At 40.2% G+C, this 23,757-nt stretch overlaps 4 protein-coding genes across 7 annotated transcripts; 2 read left to right on the top strand and 2 right to left on the bottom strand.

Moving 5' to 3' along the window:
- The first annotated feature begins 852 nt into the window (after nt 1-852).
- On the top strand, nt 853-1,797 carry LOC126597627 (cyclin-dependent protein kinase inhibitor SMR6-like). Its single transcript, XM_050264436.1, has one exon. It carries the CDS (start codon nt 1,279-1,281, stop codon nt 1,606-1,608), a length of 330 nt encoding a protein of 109 aa, XP_050120393.1. The 5' UTR covers nt 853-1,278; the 3' UTR covers nt 1,609-1,797.
- A 5,839-nt stretch (nt 1,798-7,636) lies between these two features.
- Nucleotides 7,637-9,678, top strand: LOC126597623 (F-box protein At1g70590). Its single transcript, XM_050264431.1, has 4 exons — nt 7,637-8,222; nt 8,386-8,519; nt 8,682-8,864; nt 9,169-9,678. Exons 1-4 carry the CDS (start codon nt 7,700-7,702, stop codon nt 9,334-9,336), a joined length of 1,008 nt encoding a protein of 335 aa, XP_050120388.1. The 5' UTR covers nt 7,637-7,699; the 3' UTR covers nt 9,337-9,678.
- Nucleotides 9,679-13,184: 3,506 nt separating this feature from the next.
- LOC126597611 (uncharacterized) lies at nt 13,185-15,673 on the bottom strand. Its single transcript, XM_050264410.1, has one exon. The coding sequence runs from the start codon at nt 15,556-15,558 to the stop codon at nt 13,681-13,683; it is 1,878 nt and encodes a 625-aa protein (XP_050120367.1). The 5' UTR covers nt 15,559-15,673; the 3' UTR covers nt 13,185-13,680.
- Nucleotides 15,674-17,683: 2,010 nt separating this feature from the next.
- LOC126597606 (amine oxidase [copper-containing] zeta, peroxisomal-like) lies at nt 17,684-23,113 on the bottom strand. 4 transcript variants are annotated; one of them, XM_050264402.1, is made up of 12 exons: nt 22,660-23,113; nt 22,086-22,195; nt 21,647-21,952; nt 21,435-21,547; nt 20,998-21,346; nt 20,691-20,906; nt 20,367-20,603; nt 19,888-20,073; nt 19,029-19,169; nt 18,654-18,922; nt 18,330-18,411; nt 17,684-18,199 (listed from the first exon to the last, which is right to left on the bottom strand). In XM_050264402.1, exons 1-12 carry the CDS (start codon nt 22,871-22,873, stop codon nt 18,065-18,067), a joined length of 2,358 nt encoding a protein of 785 aa, XP_050120359.1. In that variant the 5' UTR covers nt 22,874-23,113; the 3' UTR covers nt 17,684-18,064. The 4 variants fall into 4 exon arrangements, with proteins under 4 accessions (XP_050120359.1, XP_050120360.1, XP_050120361.1 ...); XM_050264403.1 differs by having other exon boundaries at nt 17,684-18,081; nt 22,660-23,112; XM_050264404.1 differs by having other exon boundaries at nt 20,998-21,328; nt 22,660-23,112.
- Between the last annotated feature and the right edge of the window lie 644 nt (nt 23,114-23,757).

Raw genomic sequence — 23,757 nt, 5'->3', positions numbered from 1 at the left:
AGGCTAAAAGAGTTTGTGTTCATTTCCGAACATTTTTTATAGTATAATTGTTATACAGGTACATAATATTCTTGATTCACCCATGTCATAGAATGTGGGTTTATTTATGAAAATTATCATAGGTCCACGAAGTATCAATCCCACTATAGTGATAATATGTAAATTAGTAAAGGAATGAAAGAATGTCTCAAATTGACAAATTAAGAGACAATTTGAGATTGTTTATCTAGATTAATAAGCATTTTTACTATAAGTAATTTAATACAAACACTTGAAAAAGTGCTTCAATAAACCAATAGTACTTTTAAATTTGTTGTACTTGTCGACTAACTTTGAGTTTCTAGAAGACAAATGTAGCAATTCCAAAAGTCAATTGTAAACAAACTTTTGTAAAAACTTAAAATGAATTAAGTTACCTTTCCTATTACACCAACTAATTTTCTGTACAACATCAACTTCTTAAGTAACACCGCATAGCGGTATCAAAAATAATTTATATAAATCAAATTTATCATCACTACGACGTCACGATTCAACAATATCATCTTATGTATAAATTTTTATATACGTTACTCTCAGCAATTTGACACCATCCCCGAAACATTTGTCCGTCCGCGGACCGGGTCAGCTATTTCCCCGGGCACCCCTCCCAACCCTATACTATTATTTATGGGGACTTTAACGAAAAGCTCCTGGTATTGTTCATTTCAACGAAAAATCATATTTTTACACTAAAAAGTCAATCCTGATACTATTCATTTTACCCTTTATTTTGTCCTTATCATTAAAACTCAAAGTTTTCAAGCTCTTTTCATTAGTTTTCCTATTATTTATTTCCCTCTCTCTCTCTCTCTTTATTTTATCTCTTACTTTGCTTAAGTTATGCCACGAGAGTTTCCTCGGGTTCTCTTTCTCTCTCTCTCCCTGTTTCTGTGACTCCCATCTCTGAAGTCTCTCCGACTGATTGGTATAAACGGAGCATTAACTCTTAAAACTCTTCCCACATTTAAAGCGCAATCTTTCCCTCTCCCTCTTCCCTCCCCCCCTTTCCCTGTCACTGATAACAGACCACCCAAATCCAAACGACCTTTCCATCTCTTTCCCTCTCATCCCTTTCATCTTTTCCCTCTCACTTTCCCACTAGTTTCCATTTATTCCCTGCCTCCTCTGTTTTCATCGCAAAAAGGGGAAGGAAAAAGAACCCATCTTTTTTTTATTCCACCCTTTATTCCCTGCTATATTTATCTCACCGATTCCGCTGCAATTTCCCAGAGAGAAATGGGATTTTCCGGGAAATCTCAGCCGCTGGATCACATGGGTTTCGATTCCGACCCTAAAAAAACATGGGTCGTCGCCGGAATCCCACTACGTGCGCCGTTAAAGCCGTTGTATACAAACCCAGTAGAGCAAGATGACGGGGAAGAGTGCTCGACGACTCCCACGGCGGAAGAGTCCAGGATTCCGGCGAGTCTGACGTGTCCGCCGGCTCCCAGAAAACGAAAAGCGGGGGCTGCTTCGAAGTGCAAATTTAATGGTGTTAGGGAGTTCTTCACTCCTCCAGATTTAGAAACCGTGTTTATACGACGCCATGTTGAGAGGGCCAATTGATTTTTGAAAGTTTCGGTTTTTAGATGCACTTTTGGCTCCAATTTCTTTGCTTTTTTTTTAGTTTATGTTGCGTTTTTTTTTAAGTCTGAAATGATGATCTTTAGGATCTTCGTATTGGGAAGGTAGCTAGGAGATGATTATGTAAATGGTAATTATTATAAATAAATAAAATTCCAAATCTTAGCTTAATTGCTTCATGAATTTTTGCTCTGTTTCTGCTCACTGTTCAGTGAGATTGCTGAAATTTCTTGCCTCTTGCTCCTTTTCTGGTTTTTGGTTTTTTGAACATGGCGAGGTTTTAAATTACTCTAATCTGTCCGAATCAAACGTAGGCAGATTCTCTACCCTCTCATTTTCTATGACCTGTTTTATGTGATCACAGTTAAATCACGTAAATATTTTATATATGTATTTTTTATAAAGCTAATAAGATAAAATGAAATAGTAATATAAAATGTTGACGTGGCTTAATCGTGACCACACAAACAAAAGAACACAGGAAGTGGGAGGGCAGAGAATTTACCTCCGAATCAAACTCAGTTCAAAAGGAAGGACGCAGGGCTTATCAACCGACCTAACTCACGTGGAAATGATTTTTTCTAGTTCATTGTCCAATTGTGATCGCTTTTCTTCAAGAGTTCTTGTTCACGATCGTGCGTAGGCATGGAGAGTGACAAAATCCAAGTCAAATCTTGGTAAGCATCCAAAAAAGTTGTCAAACTGTGAGTATATAGGGTAAGAAATCCCTTTCAATGGGTTACAAGATAGGGTGAGACTGTTCCTCCATAGGACCGTAGCATTGAGAATTAGTAGACGCGATGCAAAGATGAGATGACAGCGTCTTAAACTTATCACGAATTATTATGTGTTTTTACTCATAAATTGGTCATCATCTTAACTCGTTTATCTTCTGCTGACGTTCTAAAATTATCATGCATTCCCATATTGTTTTAACTTTGTTGCATGGCATTATATAATTGGTACGTAGCATCGTCATCTTAGCGTCTTGACCGGTTGAGGAAGCTCCACAGAACCCTTGATGTAAGATCCACGTCGTTTAGGGGAGTGATCCTTATATATATATATTCTCATCCTTACCTAATACAAGGCTTTTTGGGAGCTCACTTGTTTCAGAGTTCATCGGAACTCGAAGTTAAGCGAGTAGCGCATGAGAGCACTCCCATGATGGGTGATCCACTGAGAAGTTCTTGTCTGAGTTCCCAGAAACAAAACCGCGAGGGTGTGGTCCAAAACGGACAATATCGTGTTACGGTGATGGAGCGGGCCCGAGATGTGGTGGACTCCGGGTCTGGATGTGACACTTGAACCATGCACCCTGGTGGCTGAGAAAGCTTTGCAGTTCTGCCATCATCGTCCTGTTAAGATTTAAGAGTCTGGTGATAGAGTCCTACACGCCATGAGCGATGACCCCCCACTCACCCACCTCGGACTCATATTCAGCTATTTTGAATTGTGATAGATTGATACATAGTCATAGAGTCATAGCTCACGTCATGCCCTAATTGAAAAGGACAGATCACATGTGGGGTGGGAGGGAAGGATTAGAATCCTATGTGAGTTTGAATGGCCCTTATTTTGCACTTTCAAGCTTTTAAGTTTTTGCACACCAATAATTGAGGATCCCACTTATCTCTGCAAATTGTAGTTTAATTTGATTAAAGTTTCCATTTTGCAATAGAATATGGAATGCTCATGGAAAGGTCTTGAAACCCCCATTGTTTTTATGCTGATGGCAGGGTTTGTATATTATTTACAAAGGTAGTGCTATCAGCACACTTATTTTTACTTCTCACATTATTTTTTTAATTTTTTGATCATCGGATCGGATAAATTAGAGAAGATCAACGAATAGAAATTAAAAAGGGTGCGTGAATAGTGCTACCCTATAAGTCATCTGACTTTGAACAATAATTTTTAGATAAAACTAATAAAAATTGCTTGAAAACTTTGAATTTTAATGATAAGGATAAAATAAAGGGTAAAGTGAATAGTACCAGGATTGACTTTTTAGTGGAAAAATATGATTTTTCGTTACAGTGAACAGCACCGGGAGCTTTAAAGTTCCCTAATTTTTAAAGGCATGACGTGTTGAGAAGATTTACTTTTGTTCAATTGTTTTTGGCTGGTGCTATCTACACAGCCATATTTAGCTCTCACACACCTCTCTAAATTTTTAACCATTAAATCGAATGAATTAAAGAATATCAATGGACAAAAATTAACAAGAGTTTATGAGAGGTAAAGAGGGGTGTGTGAATAGCATTACCCTACATTTTTAAAGGCACGATGTGTTGAGAAAATTTACTTTTGTTCAATTTTTCTTTGTAGTGCTATCCACATACCCATTTTTGACCTCTCACACCCCTCTCAATTTATGGTTGTTGGATATAATAAATTGAAGAATATCAATGGACAAAAAATTAACAGAGGTGTATGAGAGGTAAAAAAATGTGTGGATATCACTACCTTTTCTTTATGTTTGAAATGGTTTATTAATATGTAAATTGTTGCCAGGTGTATAATCATTTAAAGCTTGGAGTTTAAGGAGAATGATTCTCTCTCCCCTCCTATTTAAACTGTTACGATTAAGACATGTTTACATCTTGTATTGATTTTTTGATAGAGAGAGAAAGACAAAAATGAAAGCGTGAGAGGAAGAGAGGGGAATAGGAGATAAGAGAATCCTAAGTTTCTAGTTCTTACTTGTTACTCACTTTAATTTTAAGTTTCAAGTACCGAAGCTCTAAATGACCATTCGATACTTTACATACTCAAACGATCAATAAACAAAAAAATACTCTATCAATGTTTACAAAAACTTAGTAGCACTAAGTTTTTCTTTTAACATCTTGTCTTCAAAAGAAGACTTACATAACATGGATTCACCATCAACATAGCCTCTTTGTTCAATAATATAATGTAACGTATAACTTTTTCTTTTCATAACATTACATTATCCAATCAAGACACCACAATAATAATATACCCATTTCATAGAACTTGTTCTCGTCTTGATAAGTCTTTCAATAAGTCTTGCGTAGAGAATCTATAAATGTATGTTAGAACAATAAGTGAAGGGGAGCTTTTATGGTTCTGTTAGTCGACCTAATAACGCAAGATTTCTTGTGTTGCAGTAAACACAGTTGTTGGGATCAGAGCATCTGTCGTACAACGTTTGGCAGAGAAAGCAAATGGTATTTTGCGATAAAATTTTTATGTGCTTAGAACACGAGTTGTTACATCACGTGTTATTATATAAGTGGTGGGACACTTGAAAAATAAGATTTTTCATCATTTGTATAATAACATGTGATGTATCCAGTAGCGGATCCATATTTTGAACCTTGAGGGTCCCAGTGTTAAATACACGTTTCTTAGATAGAAACAAAGCACAAAGCGTGCAAAAAAAAAAAATCATTTTATTTACTTGGTGGGCTTGTTATGCATATGTCGACAAATATGGCATACGCTGAAGCAATCTAATGAGTGATATATAGAAAACTTGTCGAGTGCTATCAACGCAACATGTTGAGATATACATTACATCAAATATTTAGTAAGTACAAAAGGGATTGTACCAAACAGAGGGTCCTCAAAAGACCTTCACATGTGTATTTTTCAGACTCAGGTGGTCTTGAGACAACCTTGGTCCTTACTTCCATCCGCACTTAGGTGTACCACTTGTGTTCTAAGCACATTGAAAAATCTCTTGTATTTAGAAAGGATTTTTGGCATGCTATGGCTATTTTTATTTTTTAATTTTACTATTATTAGAAATGTGAAGAGAATTCAAAACTATTACAATAGTTTATGAAAATAGGGAGTTTCGAACTCGGAAAGCATGTGTAAAAACTTAACAACTTATTCACTAGGATATTGGATCCCGTGGCATGCTATTACTAATTTGCTAGGGTTCATATTTCATATTGGATTACATTGCATATTATTTTGCTAAACCACATTATTAGAAAACGACCAGGGAAGAAAGAATTTTTAAACCGTGATTATGCTAGAATATGTCATATCACCACCAAATACGGATTTGGATGTAGTCTTTGTGCCACTACTTAACCCACAAAGTGATTAAGAATTGTTAATACACTCAACTAATCACGATTTCAAGGAATACAAAATCCAAGTCAACTAACCACTCCAGTTGCATATCAAAGTTTCACCCGTCGTCCTCACCAAGTTTTGACTTATTGACAAATTATTTAACAATTAAAAGTTTCGTAGACGAGCAGTGAAACTAACATGCAATCCGAATACCAAAGTGACGCTATCTTAAACTTATATCAAGCTATCTGTCATGTGTTTTAATTTACTTATAGAATGACGATTGAATACTGGAACTAAAGAGAAATTTTCTCAGATAATTAATCAAGATTTAGTAGTAATGACATTACTATTCAACAAATGTTGGCACATCAAATAGTACATTGTACACCTAATAACAATTGACACGTGATGAAATGAGAACAGGAAAAAATATCTCGTAATTAAAGTACCAATGCATTAATGTTTCAACAGTTCTGCAATTTCATGTAAATTCTTCTCTATATATGCTGCTGTATGTCCTGGTGGCCTTCACTCCATAAACACTGAACTGGAAAGATCGAAATCTTGTTTTATTTTCTTGTGGAGGCAACATGTGTATGGTGCAAGCAATCTTTTTCCTCGAAATTTACAACTAGTTTTGTGACGACTGAAGTTTGATTAACATTCGACATTTTAACATTTACATACAGAGTAAAGCTATATAAATTAAAATTTCAAATCATACTTGTAATAAAAAAAAATAAGCATGTTAATTAATATTTAAATAATTCAATCAGTAACAATCATATTATATAATTGAGAAATGCTAAAGGGACTCTGTCAAAGTAAGATTCTACATGAACTTCCAATCACCTTATATTTCAACGTAAAATCTATAAAAAATCTCACTTTTAAGAAAATCTTTTTAATATTACCCTATATAATTTACAATAATTATATATAGGATTTAATTACAAGATCCCCGTAGCATTATCCATCCTTTACGTTATATATAGAAACTTAGAAAGAGAACTGATCAGTGATTGGGCGGCAAGTGGATGTGGGGGTCCATTTTGCTGACAGTGGAGGGGATTTTACAGGTTGGAATTTCATGCTTCAAAAAGTTAGCAACGACTTGGTAGTGGGGTTTTGGGAGCCACCACCATGCACCACCATACGAAGCAAGCAATGATCGTGGCAGTGCCTCCACCGCCAAGTTTGACTCTACTCCCCCATGTAGTCTTTGGTCCTAGTTTGAATATTATGAGTCAATAAATGTTACTATGTTGGAGCTCACGTGTAATATTTGAGACATATATTTTAACCCTACTCTTCTACTAAAGGAAATTAAAGCGGCTGATTGTAGGTGTTAGCATCAGTATTACGATTTAGTAATATATATTTTTTACTTGTATTAATTGGATATAAATTTGTTTTTATGAATAAGGAGTTCAATATTTAATTATGGCTGATCTATTTTGTAATTTATAACTTAAATTTTTCTTAGTAACGTTGTCTAAAAAAAGTGAATGGTGTAAGCGAGAAGTTTAAAGCTTATTCAAACAGGAAGATTGTGCATTGGTAATTCTCATTCCGAACGAACACATTAAGTGTGTCGTTAAACTCTCGAATTAGTGGAGACACTGAGCCATAATGGGAAGGGAAAAAAAACCCAAATTGTTATTCTTCTTTTGAACTTGTTCAATCAAAGAATTTTTTGGGCCAGTGATGTTCACAATTATAGAAGAATTTCCAAGTTCAGTTTCCCTTCCTCCAAAGGCTCCAATGATACAAAAAGAAAATTGTTCCACAAAAAAAAAAAAAAAAAAAAACCTAATTGAAAAAAGAAGGATTGGGCTGGGGGATAAGTGGGCCAACGGGCCTGCATGAGTAAAAGCCCAAACCCAAATAGTCATCAACCCACCAATCATCAGGGTACACTACGGATTGGCCCATATTTAATCATATGAACAGAAATGTCGGTCGGTCCGCGAGAGTGACTGTGAGTCTGCAAATCCTCTGGTAAACGGAGATGAAGCAGACGACGTGGCCTGGTCGATCGGACGGCTCCCGCTTCAAGGCGCTCCCGCTATGGAGCGCCAAGGGCGGAAATCACAGTGATCTTCACCGGACGAAGCACGGCAGTCGAACCTCCGCTAGGAGATCATCATCAACGGACCGTCGTGATTACTCGACGCTGCCGGTAGAACTGGTGACGAAAATCGGGCTGACGCTCAGCCACCCGAGCCTGAGCGCGGCGTCGTTGGCGTGCAAGGCGTGGTGCGAGGCGCTGCAGCAGCTGAGGCAGGCGATGATGTACATGCGGTGGGGGAAGCGGTTCAAGCACGGCCGCGGAGGAGTCAGTCGGAATACGGACAAGGCGCTCGACGCGTTTCTGATGGGTGCGGCTTGTGGTTCCCCCATGGCTATGGTGGACGCCGGGCTCATATACTGGGAGAGGGGCCTCAAGGAGAAGGCCGTCGCTTTGTATCAGAAAGCTGCGGAATTGGGCGACCCTGCTGGGCAGTGCAATTTGGGGATTTCGTATTTGCAAGGTATTAATTATACTAATTATCTACTATTTTAGTATTGAAATTATGAAAATTTGTGATAGAATTTGATTTTTTGTGGGATTGGAATTTACTCGTACGTTCTATCTGGGTGCAATTGTACTGCTTTCAATCAGTGCTGCATTAATTGTGCTTATGAAAAATGCAGCTGAACCTCCAAATCCAAAGGAAGCTGTAAAATGGTTATATTGTGCGTCTTACGACGGCCATACCCGAGCTCAGTACCAACTGGCACTTTGTCTGCACCAAGGCCGCGGGGTGGATCGTAACATACAAGAGGCGGTACGCCATCATATCCTAACCAAATGCAGTTCCAATTTAATTTCCAGCTATTAAGTTGCAGCCATTTTTGTATGATGATAGCATTAGGCACTGTGTGCTTCGCTGTCTGCCCGACGTGCTTCCTTATTCAGACATTTGACAAGTTTCCTTTTGTTCATACAGGCTAGATGGTATTTGAAAGCTGCAGAAGGCGGTTATTTGCGTGCCATGTATAATGTATCGCTGTGTTACAAATTTGGGGAAGGCTTGGTTCGCAGTTATAGCCAAGCGAGAAAGTGGATGAAGCAGGCAGCTGATTGCGGTCACAGCAAAGCTCAATATGAGTATGGGGTCGCTCTTTTTTCTGTAAGTATCATGTGTTGCATTCATAAAATTATTGTTTTAGCGGGATCCATTGGTTTGATTGTATGGCCAAATAGCCTAGCAGCTTTCATCTTTTTCGTCATACAACAACAACAAAGCCTTATCCCACTAAGTGCAACAACAAAGCCTTACTAAGTGGGATCGGCTGTGTGAATCATAGAACGCTATTGCGTTCGGTTTTGCTCCAAAGTCTTCTGTTAGCTCCAAGTATTCCGGATAAGTATTTAATTTGTTATGGTATGTGGTAGTATATGACTGATTGAAGTTTTGATGGTAATATCTGCAGAAACAAGAAAAGATGAAAGCTGTAGTGTACTTGGAACTTGCTACCCGAGCTGGGGAAAGTGCCGCAGCTCATGTCAAGAATGTAATTCTTCAACAGCTTTCAGCAACTTCGCGTGATCATGCAATGCGTATTGTCGACAACTGGCGTGCTTCGTCCTCATCTTCTTGACGGTTTGTAAATACCCCTTTGGTTCCTGTGACCATTTGAGGTTGCGTAGTCATCCTCTTCTGATGAGTGATGGTAGTTTCTTTCTTATATTGGATATGGACAGTTTTGTTATCAACAATGGTTCGTGCATGCACTCTTCTATAAGTGTGGCCCGATTGATGTAGAAGTAATACTGTAGCTGAAATACCAGTTCTACTTTAGCATTAGCTTGTAAGTGCTATTGTACAGAAATCCGAACTGTGAACTTAGGATCTCTGTGAATGTCATGAGAGGATTTGCTTGTATCCGTAAAGGGATTTTTGATGTCCAACCATGTTGTATGAAGTGAATTTACAATATCAATCTCACGGTTCCAGGACGTGTTGAGGTTGATCAGGATTCGCCTTGCAGAAGGAGCGGGGGAGCAAGCGACAGGTGAATTGGCCCTCAGGTATATTTAGTCCACTGCCCGTATCGAACATGTTGGTACCACACATATTGGGCCTCAGACTTTGACACATTGGGCCTCAACATTTGGGCCTCATCACCCAGCCCATAATTATGTAAAGGGAGGAGCCCCTTATTCTATAAAAGGGGACTCCTTCCCCCCCCCCTCACAAATCGGACTCGGTGAACCCAACAGAGGGCGATACCCTCACAAACTCTCTCAAACTCTCTCTTTCTCTGGGGGACTTCCCCTCACATTTGTAACCCATCCATACAGTTAGAGAGATACAATCAACATCAGTGTGGACGTAGCCCAAACATTGGGGTGAACCACGATACATCTTGTGTTCTTTACTTTCTTGCAGGTTCACGGTCGGATTTACGTTGTTCTAAGACCTTCCGGTTTTGTGCATCAACATTTGGCGTTGTCTATGGGAAACGACACGAAAATCTATGTCGGTTCTCTTTCATTTTTTCGTCTCACCACCGTGAGATCTCACCACACTCCACCGTGAATCTGCAAGAACCCAAGAAACCAAAACATCCCTCTCTACTCTCTCATTAGGGCAGAGCACTAGAGCACGAAGGGCACTTTAAATTTCGCCACAGAAGACCAAGTTTTCTGTCAACCATTGATAAAAAAAAAGTTTGTATATTGTTAGGGAAGTTAGGGTGAATTGGGGAAAAAATGGGAAGCAAAGGTCGAATCCCGCCTTCTCACATGTGTCGGCTACTTCCTGGACCCAACCCGTTTGGCCCGAGCATACGGCCGCCCTATGGCGCCTATCCTCCGTTTGATATGTTGCCTCCTCCTCAAGTTATGGAGCAAAAGTTGGTTGCACAACATGTGGAGATGCAGAGGCTTGTGGTGGAAAATCAGAGGCTCGCGGCCACGGAAGCCTGAGGCAAGAGCTGGCAGGTGCCCAATTTGCAGATATTACATGCCCAGATAGGAGCTATCAAGTCTAAGAGAGAACACCAGATAAGGAGCCTTGTGGATAGTATAGCTAAGATGGAAGCTGACCTAAAGTCAGCCGAGCCTGTTAAGGCAGAGCTACAGAAGGCTCGAGCCGAGGCCTAGACCTTGGTTGTTTCAAGGCAAGAACTGATTGCCAAAGTACAACAACTCAGGCAGGATCTTCAGAGGGCTCATGCGGATGTGCAGTAGATTCCAGCTTTAGTTGCACAGCTTGATGGACTTGGGTAGGAATATCAACTCTGCAGGTTCACTTCAAACACCACCCCTCCTCCTCAATGAGGATCCAACGGTGGCAGAGTGAGATCCATGTCACCTGCTCCCGCACCTGCACCTGCAAATCATGTGCAGTGGTATTACCCAGAGTACGACAACTGCACCTGCACCTGCAAATCTATGTCACCTGCTCCCGCACCTGCACTTGCAAATCACCTGCTCCTGGGGTACGGCAACTGTAGACTCGAACTGCCATCCCCACTGTTTGAAAAAACCCAATCGAAGAAGATAAGACTTTATATTTCTTTATGCTATTTCCCAATTATTCTATAAATGGTGCCCAGCTTTACTTTTCTTTTATCTGCCTCAATTATTCTATAAATGGTGCCCCATCTCCTGTGAATACCACGGCAAAAGCGGAGATAAAGATTCTTTTCTCATAACAATTCTATTATTATTTCTTGCCATCTGCCAAAAGGAAAAAGAAAAAGAAAAAGAGCTTTAAAATCATTGTTTATTTAATATCTTATTATTTCTGTCATGATGGCTAATTATAAAATAATAATTTTATTATTTTTATGTCATGATGATTTATGATTAAATAATATTATTTCTGATATCACATGATTACTATCATGATTTATACATATGATTTATCAAACAACTGAATAAATTATTTATTCATGATTATATATATACACACATTTAGGCAATACCTAATATATTGTTGATTTATGCAGCATGTCATTTATCAAACAACTGAATAAATCATTTATTCATGATTATATATATATATATACACACACATTTAGGCAATACCTAATATATATTGTTGATTTATGCAACATGTCATTTATCACACAACAGAATAAATCATTTATTCACAGAAGGCACACAATACAATATTTTGCCTTGACAAACTTTGTCAATTTGATTTATTCATTATACGGTCGTACTTATACTGTCATTTATTGTCAGGAATTATTGAGCAACTAGATCCACTGATCAACATTGTTGCTAATTAAAAAAGTCTACCAACTTATAGACTGATGAACCACGTGCTCATGATAATCTCTTGTCTGACCGGACACCCACTTGCTCGGACATTCGCTTATTGGGACACCTATGTGCTTGGACCTAACTCGGTGACCCTACAGATAGCCCCAACTCGATGACCCTACGTATGGCCTCGACTCAAAGACCCGACTTGCGGACCTGATCCGCGGATCTGACACATAGACCCAATATGCGAACCCGACAAGCAAACCCGAGTCATGTCGAGAATCAACTCATACTGAGTGGATGTCGACATAAGGTAGATACTTGCAATGAGGAATACCATGAGCCGAGTCGCCTCGCAACAAGCATAGCCTCTAACCGAGCCGCCTCGCAACAAGCATCGCCTCCAGCTGAGCAAACGCCTCGCCGCAAGCATAGTCTCTAGCCGAGCAGCCTCGCAACGAGCATCGCATCTAGCCAAGCAGTCTCGTAACGTGTGATACCTCTAGCCGAGTATTGCTTTATGTTGAGCATTACCTTGGGTTGAGTACTGATTCAAGACATTTAGTCACTTCGGCCCGTACATGGATTGGATTTGAAGTCTCCAGCCAAAAGACTCTCTTGACTGAAGACTTGGGGGACTACTGTTGGTACCACACATATTGGGCCTCAGACTTTGACACATTGGGCCTCAACATTTAGGCTTCATCACCCAACCCATAATTATGTAAAATGAGGAGCCCCTTATTCTATAAAAGGGGACTCCTCCCCCCCTTCACAAATCGGACTCGGTGAACCCAACAGAGGGCGATGCCCTCACAAACTCTCCCAAACTCTCTCTTTCTCTAGGGGACTCCCCCTCACCTCTGTAACCCATACATACAATTAGAGAGAAATACAATCAACATCAGTGTGGACGTAGCCCAAACATTGGGGTGAACCACGATACATCTTGTGTTCTTTACTTTCTTGCAGATTCACGGTTGGATTTACGTTGTTCTAAGATCCTCCGGTTTTGTGCATTAAAATTTGGCGCCGTTTGTGGGAGATTTTTTATGATGTCTTTACTGTGACTTAGGCATGTTTTGGAAACTCAGCTAGTTGAGATTTTTGTTTGTATAAGAAAACTTGTATAATTGCTCGCCATGGTGGACGCATGGCATCCAGGTGTTACTGTTCTCAGTTTCGAACTTTCCCGTGCAAGTTGATTTTAGTTTTCGTGAACAAATCGTAAACAATGTATAGTTGTTCTTTGATTATCATGCTAGTTTGTTACAGGGACGACAGGCCATGAGGCCGATAATGAGTGCACAAGAGAGCCTCTACAACTGGAGTAGGTCCGACCTCTGCTGATTCACTAATTTTGGAATCCTACCACCAAACAATTCAACTGTTCACGAGAGACTTTGGCTAGGACAACTCTCATGCTTGCTCTTGCTGTGATCAACATGGAGTCGGGCGCGAGTTGCAGGGTTTTCAACGACCAAATCAACATGGAGTTGTGATTTGGGCGCCGCGCGACCAAATCACAGGGTTTTCAACGACCAAAGCTCAAAAGATTAAAACGAAATGCAACTGTTTGCACTTTTATCTTATTAATCAACTATCTTTCGACGATCCCTGTTTCCTTCCATTCAAAAAGTATCAAACTGATGATCCTAGTACTACCGCACAGCACGATCGTACCCGCAAAACCGTTTCGATCTTCTACCTTCGAGAATTTGTATTCACGGCACAAATGCCATCCTTTGCGAATGACCTCCAGTGTGGTACAGATTGAGGTGATATATCGCCTTGGACACCAAGTCTCTCAACTCGGGATGTTGGGGGAGTGCACTGCGGTCAGCCCCTTCAAGGACTGTCAACACCCTGGTCGGTTCCAAAGAGTTGGTATTCCCAGAGTGCAATGCAAGGTAGCAAAGAAGAATCAATCCGTGCAGCCACGAGTGTTCGTTTCCTCTTAGCAGTTTCATCAGAGGCGGTATAGCGTTGGACTCAATTATCCTCTTCGAATGCTCCATACAGAGAAAATTATCCGGACAGGCAAACTTCCCCAGTGCAATTGCCGCTTCAGTTCCCATGTCAAGATCTTTGTGGCTAAGTTGAGTCACTAGCGGACCAATGACCCGCGTCTCTCTAGCAGGGAATGCCCTGGCAAGCGAGCCAATCGATTTTACAGCAGGAATTTGCAGTATCGGGCTGTCCACCTCTTTGATCAGTCTCAAGAGCTGATCCACAACCGCCTTGGCAGCCGGAGAATTGGTCTTAAACGCGGCTCGTCTAAGTTCAGCATTGGATTCAGCCGCAGCCGTTATCTCCATTATAGTCATCAAACAGTTGAATTGCAACTCACCCTGTTCCTTCTCCACCAACTTAGCCAAACAAAGCAAACCTTTGGTCTCAGTTATCCTCCTACCATTCAAAACACTGCCCCTGGCAAGCATCCACAACGCCGCGGCGCAACTAATTTTCAGCTGAAGCTTAACATGAGGCTTCTCATTCTCCCTCTCCTTCCTATGATGCCCGCCTCGGCTACTACCCTCCGAATAATAAGAATACGAAGAACTTGAATACGTATTCGAATGAGGTCTATAAATACTGTCGCTGCTACTGCTACTGCCTCTCGATTGCGGTTTTGCTAATGTGCTCTTCTCTATTTCCCTATTAATCTGAATCAGAGAGTGAATGCTTTGCTTACCCAACTGATCATTACTCTGATCCTCCCCAAACATCTCGAACGACAGTAGCGTCACCAGCGGCCTGATCACATTCTCCCTGGCGAAATCCTCCTGGGAAATGCTGTCATGCTCTGCCATCCGAGCCACCAGGGTCGCCACATGGCTCTGAACCCTCATCGGCGAGTCGCCCAGAACCTGCACAATAATAGGCACCCCAACCTCATTCACAATAGCCTTCACCTTCTCCTGATCGCCCGCCAGATTATGGAGCGCCGTCGCCGCCGCAATTTGGGCATCAGGCGACGAGCCCTCCTTCAACAATTTCAGTAGCGGCGAGACTCCGCCTTCGTCGACAATAATCTTCTTGTTCCGGTCGTTGTCCTGCGCCAGTGAGGCGAGCTCATTGGCGGCCTCGATACGATGCGGCAGCTGACCCATTTGGACGGTGGCGATGAATGACCAGACCCAAGAGAGAATCGGGTCGTTACTGGCAATCGGGGCGAGGGAGAGTTCAATTCCGTTATTGCCAGCGGTGTCCGGGTCGAATAAGCTGAGCAGCCACTTCATGTCGCCGACGGAGGACTCGAGGAAGTTGAAGAGCTTCCGGAAGTCGGCGGCGCTCGTGATGGTTACGACACGTCGTAGGATGCTCTGGCGCTTGCACTTACGGACCAGGGTCAGGGCCCGCTCCAGATTCTTCGACACCTCGGCGACGATGCGCCGAATCGGGCGCTCGTACAGAACCGGGGCCGCCGTGGCCAACCGGACCACGGTTCGGAGCTTCTGCGAGAGACGATCCACCTGCTTCCCCACCTCGGAGCACTCCAGCTTGAACGACTCCGCCTCGTCGACGGCGGTCCGGACCCGCTCCGCCAGCAGAATCGGGTGCGACAGTTCGTCCTCTATTCGGCTATCCTCCGAAGCCATCGCCCGCTGGAATTTCTACTGTGTGTTTTGTTTTGCAGAGGGCGAGTCAATTGAGTCAGCGGCCGAGTTAAAAATGCGGGGGAAGAACAAGGGAATGGTACTTTTTCAGTTTAATACTCGTCCATATGTTTGCGTGGGTGTCAGGTGACGGCTGGTGGGGAATCTAAAATTTAAAGTCACTCCCGGGAAGGGCGCGTGGATTGGAAATTAGGATAAATTATAGTGTGGTACGCTAATACCACGTCACTTGTCGTACTCCTACTTAAAATCTGACATGTGCTTCTATTTTGTACGGTTAGAAATGAACTGGTTTTACTTTTTTAATTTAAATAATTAAAATTTAAAAATTGCGAAAACCCAATAAAACCTTTCCCAATTCCAGAAACCACCTATCCCACTCCAACCCCAATTCCAGAAACCACCTATCCCAAATGAAATGAAATTTAAACAAGATAAACCCACCAGTAACCACCTTTGTTTTCATAATACGCATGGAGTGAAAGTGTGAGTGATTACGTTCATTGTTTTTCAAAATCTATTTCCATAAAAAAAAACAATATATCTAACATAAGCAAAATTTAAAAAAAAGTAAAACAATAAAAAATAATCGATTATCAAAAGCGTAGCGGTGTGATAAGAGGCTAGTTATTCATAAATCAAAATAAACAACTTTCTATATCATAACGAAATTTAAATTGTTGGTTGTTTTTTTTTTTTTAGTTATTTTGTTGTGATAGGTGGTTTCTGGAATTGGGGTACGTGGTTTTTTTTTATTTTTTTTTTACCAATTATGGGCAAGAAAAGAGGTCAGGGGAAAGCCCAGAGGAGGATAATTGTTTGCCAAACTGAAGTTTGGGTCATGTTGTGCAGAAAGACACAATCTTTGAGAGATCCAGAGGAGTAATACGATGTTCTCTATGACTCTGTTCTTGCGTCTTTGAGAGACACATAGGAGGGAGAGAGAGAGATCGAAATCATGGTAAGGAATACGATCTCCTACATTTTGTTTTTTCATTTTTTAGATTTATTTAAAAAGTAAAAATAATATTAAATTCCAGCTGTATAAAAATAATGACACATGAATAAAATTTTTGAAAGGAAGTACCACGGCTGACGTGGTACTACATTACTATACTATAATTACTCGGAAATTAGTGGGGAGACGAGCCAATTAGTCTTCTCTGTAACCGTTTTTCGACGTTTTTAAGGAAGGGAGTGGGGTCCAGTTGGAGTGGGAGTTTTTAGTAAACTCGGAATTGGAGCGTGGATGAGGCGATTTTTCTGAAACAAATAAATACTCTGTTTCTTGGTCCTTGCCTGGAAATTAGTGCACAAGCAAAATATGCTCGTCGCCAAAAGGACCAACTGTTGATCGGAAATTTCCATTTCTCAATTTGCCAAAAGGACCAATTGTATTCTGAAAATAGTGGTGTTAAACAAAAAATAATTGTACTCTGTTTAACACCATCATTTTCAGAATACAATTGTTTTTGGTTAAAAATTTCGATTTATAACGAACTACGTTAATGTACCAAAAAATATTATAATGAATTAGTGTAAATTTTAAAAAAAAAATCATGAAATTACACAAAAAAAGAAAGAAATAAAATTTTAAATCTTGTACGTACATTGTTATTTAGTAATACGGTTTTGTGGTATTACTTTTCACTTGTAAGTGAGAAATTTTAAGTTCAATTCTCGTCAAAGGATAATTTGAATCACAATATTGCTAGCTTATTGTGAAACTAAACTCATCTAAGCCCATCTCCCTTCTCATTAGTGTAAATAATAATGTTTTAAAAAAAAAAAAAAAATCTTGTACGTACATTAATCTAAATTTGATCTTAGTTAAGAATTAAAATCTAGTTTTCTGTTAATTAAACCTCTTAACAAAACAAAAGAAAGGCAAAGTGAGCAAAGCCTATCCTATTCCCATGCACAACACTATCAGCTTCTCTGGGAACAAAACCGAGTTTACTTACTGTGATTACTGTCTTTGTTTTCAAAAGTTGACGTTTATAATTTAACCTAATAAAATATATATTATTAATTAACAAATGAACCCAGGATTAAGACAGCCATAGTGGGCGGAAGAATTATATAATAACAAATATTAACAACAATGTTTAAAATGATGTCCATTTATTTCAGATTTTACAATACATCATAAATTAAAAAATAAAATAAAATAAAGCCACCCCCATTCGGAGCATCACATTGTCATTGTGTATTCAAAGGGCTCGACAGAGACGTTTGAGCACCAGATGTTTTATAACATGGTTAGCAGTTCATCGTCTACCTTTAAAAATAATTAGGAGCTCATAAGCACGCCGCATTATTTAAATACAGATGGGTACGTACAATCTCTCCCTGTGATTCGTACGTAGGTACGTCATCCTTTCAGAGCTTGGCGAGTAACCCGCTCTGAATAGGTTTTGCAGCCATCCCGTTGTCCTTGAGGTCCAACTCGCATGTGCTCGGAGGGACGTCCACCGCCGGTGAGCAATTAAAGAACCCGTGCGGCTGCGTTACAAATAATAAGGTGAATCAGTATCATGAAGCTTTTATCAAATCTCTGTGTGCACTTGGGAGGTAGCAGCTCACAGGTACCAGAGGTGCAAGTTCGTGTAAATCTATATGCCTATGATCACATGAAGTACTGATTTCAAATTTTACACGTGTCGATAGCATCACAGGTTGAATATAACTGTCCTAACAAATCTTATAGACAAGTGAACATTTACGAAGAAGTTGAACAATATGTTGCGTACCATGAGCGTAAAACCAATACGTTCCACAGGCATAACCGGCCAGTCTTCCAGTCGAGGAATGTGTGTCACTCCAAATACATACCTGTAACAATCGGACATCGATCAGATTTTGAACCTCTTTATTCAGTATTCACTTACAGTTAGTTTTCGGAGACCATTTATACCCTCCTAGTTCTAACATCGTACCCTAAAAATTACGATTACTGTTCCCAGCCTAGTAATGGTCAGAGTTTAGGATGTATCCAATTTTTAATGTGACTACGTGCACAACTGCGCACACGCACAGTAACAACTTGGTGTATTAGATAATGCAAGTCCACTCACCAAAGAACAATGTCAGCTTCTTCCAGCGACCGATTTTTCTGAACCCAAGTGGCCAATCCCTCCCCAATACGTGGGTTTTGATTAGGAAATTCTCCTCCAGGATACATTTCATCACGTGCATAAGATGTGACCCAAAGATTATGCTTTAAAAAAGCAGCTCTTCTCAGAAATTTTGCCTCAGAACCAGCTAATGGTAAACAATTTGAGCCAGGTACTAGCTTGTAACCTGTCAGCTGCCCAGTGCGGTTGACGTTTCTGGTGTTTCTGACCTAAAATAACAAAATAGCATGTGGCATTTAAGCAATAACATACTTACTTCAGTTGTAAAGAAAATGATTAACTCATTTCTGAAGCAATCAAGGAATGTCGTCTTACAATCCAATGGCGAGCAGATAGAGGATTACAATCGCGCATTGCTTGCAGTTCTGATTTCAGCAATTTCTCCTCGGCATAAAATGCATTGTTATGAACATTATTCTTTCCTGGCTCATCAACTTTGACATTTACTTCAACCACCTGAGGGAAAACAGCACACAAAGGGAAATAAATAGGGCTGTTTATACCCTTGAAATTAGAATTCTACTCAGAGGCAATAATGAGGTAACCAATGCGAATTAGAATTCTACTCTTGAAATTTTAAATCATGAATGACACGAAACTAATTTTCCCATCATTTCATAAAGCACCGGCATCAATTTCAGAAAATCTAGGAACCTAATAACCACGGGATAACAGAAAACCAAGCTTCAGAATCTCACATATAGCATCAACATCATAAAAGTTTATCCCAAGAACTTCATATGGGTTCATATAGGCTCCTAATTACTGGGGTTTGGGCTAGCTTTCAGATTTCATATGCATGAGTAGATTTTTCCCACAATTGATTTTTGGAGGGGGCAAAGCTAACGTTTTCTTAGATAAGGCAACATCAATACCCAATGGAAGCTCAGCTTTATTGAGTCAATAAATCAATTGACCCATGAAACACTTGAACAACAAACCAATACAGGACATGAATAATGAATCATAATCGTAGAAGTCTTAGGAGAACAAACACTGGACATCAAATCACAGCAAGACAAGGCTACTTGGTTCTTCAAATGACTTGCAATGGCTATCGATACAAAGACTTGACTTGTGAAAATGAACTTGGATGTTACTTTTATTTTTAAAACCTAATATAACAAACTACCGTAGTATATCAAAGAAAGGATCCCAAGAACACTGGTATGACCTGATTGAAAGTTTCACCAGGCTTACTATCAACTGCCATGTCCATACGAGCTACAAAGAAGTGCTGATGCACAGGTGCATATAGTCCAGGTGCAATAGTTGTACCATACTTTCGGGTTTCTCCTGGTTGCAGTGCACCTAAGCTTAGTATTCCTGTAAGTTTCACCTCAGCTTCAATATGCCCATCCTACAAAAAGCGAAAGTTGATAAGCGTCACCGTCACTTTAATTGCTCACCTCAAACAACAAAATCATACCCCAAAGAAAGGGAGCAGGGTAGGTCAAATGGATAAGAAGCACACAGATATTATGGTAAGTGAATTCAAATGATGCCAACAAGATGGTAGCCCTGCCCCATTACAGTACTGGCCATTTGTAACTTGTAAGAAGTAATTGGTGAACATGATGGAGCAGCTGGTTGTTATCAAGGAAACACAAGAAAATTAAACCCCCAGTGAAATTAAGGCTGATGACAGCTTGCCTGATAAAAATGCCAGTGAAATCCGTACTCATAGTTGGCGACAGTGCAAATAAAAGACACTGTCAACCTTCTAGATCGTCTAACTTCTGCTAAACCTGTCCTCCAATCCTGATGCTTCCATAAGATTCCATGATCCTCCTCATGCAAGCAAACACAATTTTCAATTGTTTCAACACCCCCGGTGAAATTTGTAAAGTTCGCATCAAAGTACTTGATATAGCCTAAACAATCACAACCCTGCAACAACAAAACCACATCAAAAAGTGTACTTAATACAAAAAACAAAGAGATATGAAGTGGAAAAGGGTACGAAAGTATCCCGACCTTTTTAAGAGAATGCGCATTTTTACCCAGCCCATCTTCCCCTGCATCAAATGCATTCTTCCTGTAGTGTGGATCATTTGGATCTCCGTAAGGAACAACCATCTCAACAAAACTTAACCTATGAGCCACAGGCCTCCGGCCTCGACTACCATCAATATATGCTACAGAATAGATAACCAAGCCTTCCTTGGAGGTAAAACCAATGCGGAAATTCCACTGCCAACCAGAAAAATAAAAAGAGAATAAGAATCAATACATGCTGAAGTGAGACAACCCAATCGTACAGTTCCATAAAATAATCAAGAACCTTCTGCCATTCAACAAAGTGCCCATTAACACGAAAACTTGGTCCTTCAGGCTGAATTATCTGTAGGGGTTTCACATCACTTCGATCAACACCTCCTCGTGTTTCACCTGGAGTATAATTTCTCAGTGGATCAGCAGGAGGCAGGGGAACAAGTTTACGGTCTTCAAACTCAAGAACCACCATATTTTGCATATCCACTAGCACACGGATTCCTTCAACTGGACGAGCATAACCATTTTCCAGAGGGCAGTCACTCTCAGTTCGACAGAAGATGAGAGGTTTAGCAAGCCTGCGGCTAGGAGCATCAGCACCACTGTGATATCCAGTACACCTGATAAGAAGAGACACACTCCGCAACATTATACAGATAAGTAACATAGAGTGAAATCATTTCTCCCAGCGTATTTATTTGAGAGAATCTAAATTTAGAAACTTACCAGGGATCCACCATCACAAGGTCCATATCCTCAATACCCCGCTTCTTCATTGCTTCCTTAAATGGAGGAAAGTTCTTCACAACAGCTTCACATTCAGCATATTCAACAGCATCCTGTATTTTCAGTAACAATGATGAAATTCTCTTTTTTATTTAATAGAAAACAGATAAAAAACAATTGAGAAACTACAATTCATAGCTGGGTTTATATACCATGGGGGGCTGAACATCTGGAACAACTTCGGATGAAATGACTTTACCCCTATGGTGACCACCTCGAGTTGCCGCATGCACCTCCGATAGTTCAACAATCCAGATGCTCGTCTCATTTGATTTTTTATTATAAACCACAAGTCTCGCTTGCCTTGGAGGAAGTTTACTAGGAATCATAGGTCCACCCTTGGTTCTGGGAAGCAATGACGGCTGGAAGGGTGGGAAGAAATACGCATCTGCGAGTGCCACGACACGTTTATCTGGTTCTACCAAAGCCACTTCAACAAAGCGCATGCTATCTCTCACCTGCAGAAAACAATAAAATCAATTCCTATGATCCTTAAATGATCAAATCAATCATCCAAACTGAATTCTGGGTAAACAGAATCCAACCCATATTTTCAGCTAAAACATAATCGATAATCGAATTGTAACTAACCTCAGGAGTTGCTCCAGCTGCCCTGACAGTGGCCACTGCCACTGAGATTTCAGCAGCAGATAAAGGCTCCAAAGGGTGGCTGCTCTGAGCCCTCAACATTACTGGAATGCCTATTTCAACAAATAAACAAGAATCATAAGAAACTTATCTCCGATCCTATTCCGGCCCAAATGGGTAGCATTCAGTTTTCAAAATCTGAAAGAAAAATTCTTGCTTTTCCTTTTCCTCTTCAGCAATTCGAGAAAGCAAAGAGCAGTTAAATCTAAAGGTAACTTTTTTATTTTAAAGCGCTGGGAAAAGAAAAGGAAACATTTTGAAAAAAAAAAAAAAAAAAAAGGAAACAAAATTTTCCTGCGTGTAAGATTTTGGACCCCAGAAGACTGGAAAGGTGAAATTCATTAGACCAACCAGTACACGTAGAAACTCAAAAGCAGCTCAACATTTTCTTTTACTTTCCTTCACATTCTCAGCAACCAAACACCAAAAATAATCACTTCCTTGTCTTATAAAGTCAAAATCACGATCAGCAAATACAAGCAGTAAATAATAAACAGAAGAGTAAGTTTCTGAGCACCTTTGGTGGCAGCGGTGTTAGTAGAAGGAGCAGGAAGGGACTCCATGGGCCGGATCAAGGTCGGCACGGACGCTCTGGTGCGGATCGGATCCGAGTCCAGATCGGAGGCCGAACCGGTCCAATCTCGAACCGGCTCGCCGGCCTTGCGGAGCAGAGCCGAGGATTCGGCGGATGCAGCGTCACGAGGCGTCGCTTTTTCCTGAGTTGTGGCCATTGGGAAGGGTTATCGAGCTCGCCGAATCCGCCGTAGTAACAGTCACTGGAGTAGTATTCCACTGACATACAGCACTGCGTCGTCTCACTCTCAGCAACCCCACAGGCACAGAGATTGAAACGAAACGAAACTTTCTCGCAGCCAGTTGATTTTTCCGGGAAAATAAAAGGCCGGTGGGGGAGGGGAACAGAGGTTACAATAAGGACAAAGAAGGGTATGGAGTGGAGCGATAGGAGGTTGCACTTGTAAGAAACGTCGTTCTGCTGATATCTCAAATCTGTGGGCTGGGGTGGGGTCCTTTACTGCCACGTCATTCCTCCTCCTGTCCAACTCTGTAACACTCAAAATTAATTGAGAAATTTTTCAGTACGATCGATATAATTTGGTAACACTTAAAATTAAATGAGAAATTTTTCAATGCGACCGATATAGTTTGGTATCCTACCGCTTATACCATTTATTTTATGATATTTAATATATCGAAGTGTATTTTTGTCTCATCGAAAAATCTATCAAAGTTAAATATTACGTTACATACCCTTGTGTGATCATTTTCATTTTCTCTCTCCTTTAATTAATCAAAGGGGTGGATTGATTTGGAACCTATTATCAACAAGAACATCATGAGAGAGAAGTTCTGCAAGTTGCAAGTTGGCAATTAATGTACTGTTTTTGGTGACATGAATGATTATTATGTATTAAATAATATATTATTTGTTTCTTAGATAGTTATCACGTATTCAATAAATATAGCGAACTTTAACGAAAAACATCTGGTATTGTTCACTTTAACGAAAAATCACATTTTTACACTAAAAAGTCAATCCTGGTACTATTCACTTTACCCTTTATTTTGTCCTTATCATTAAAACTCAAAGTTTTCA

This window comes from Malus sylvestris, chromosome 13 (assembly GCF_916048215.2).
Source record: "Malus sylvestris chromosome 13, drMalSylv7.2, whole genome shotgun sequence".
In the NCBI taxonomy this organism is placed as follows: Eukaryota; Viridiplantae; Streptophyta; class Magnoliopsida; order Rosales; family Rosaceae; genus Malus; species Malus sylvestris.
The sequence above is the reverse complement of the archived record's forward strand: the minus strand, read 5'-3'. Positions and strand labels throughout refer to the sequence as shown.

What these genes read in the sequence shown, in the direction of transcription:
- LOC126597627 (XM_050264436.1), top strand. Translation starts at nt 1,279, where the DNA reads ATGGGATTTTCCGGGAAATCTCAGCCGCTGGATCACATGGGTTTCGAT.
- LOC126597623 (XM_050264431.1), top strand. Translation starts at nt 7,700, where the DNA reads ATGAAGCAGACGACGTGGCCTGGTCGATCGGACGGCTCCCGCTTCAAG. An exon ending in ATCGTAACATACAAGAGGCG is followed by an intron (nt 8,520 to 8,681) that starts GTACGCCATCAT and finishes TTGTTCATACAG; the next exon opens with GCTAGATGGTATTTGAAAGC. An exon ending in ATGGGGTCGCTCTTTTTTCT is followed by an intron (nt 8,865 to 9,168) that starts GTAAGTATCATG and finishes TAATATCTGCAG; the next exon opens with AAACAAGAAAAGATGAAAGC.
- LOC126597611 (XM_050264410.1), bottom strand. Translation starts at nt 15,558, where the DNA reads ATGGCTTCGGAGGATAGCCGAATAGAGGACGAACTGTCGCACCCGATT.
- LOC126597606 (XM_050264402.1), bottom strand. Translation starts at nt 22,873, where the DNA reads ATGGCCACAACTCAGGAAAAAGCGACGCCTCGTGACGCTGCATCCGCC. An exon ending in TAACACCGCTGCCACCAAAG is followed by an intron (nt 22,196 to 22,659) that starts GTGCTCAGAAAC and finishes TTGTTGAAATAG; the next exon opens with GCATTCCAGTAATGTTGAGG. An exon ending in ACTTTGTTGAATGGCAGAAG is followed by an intron (nt 20,907 to 20,997) that starts GTTCTTGATTAT and finishes TCTGGTTGGCAG; the next exon opens with TGGAATTTCCGCATTGGTTT.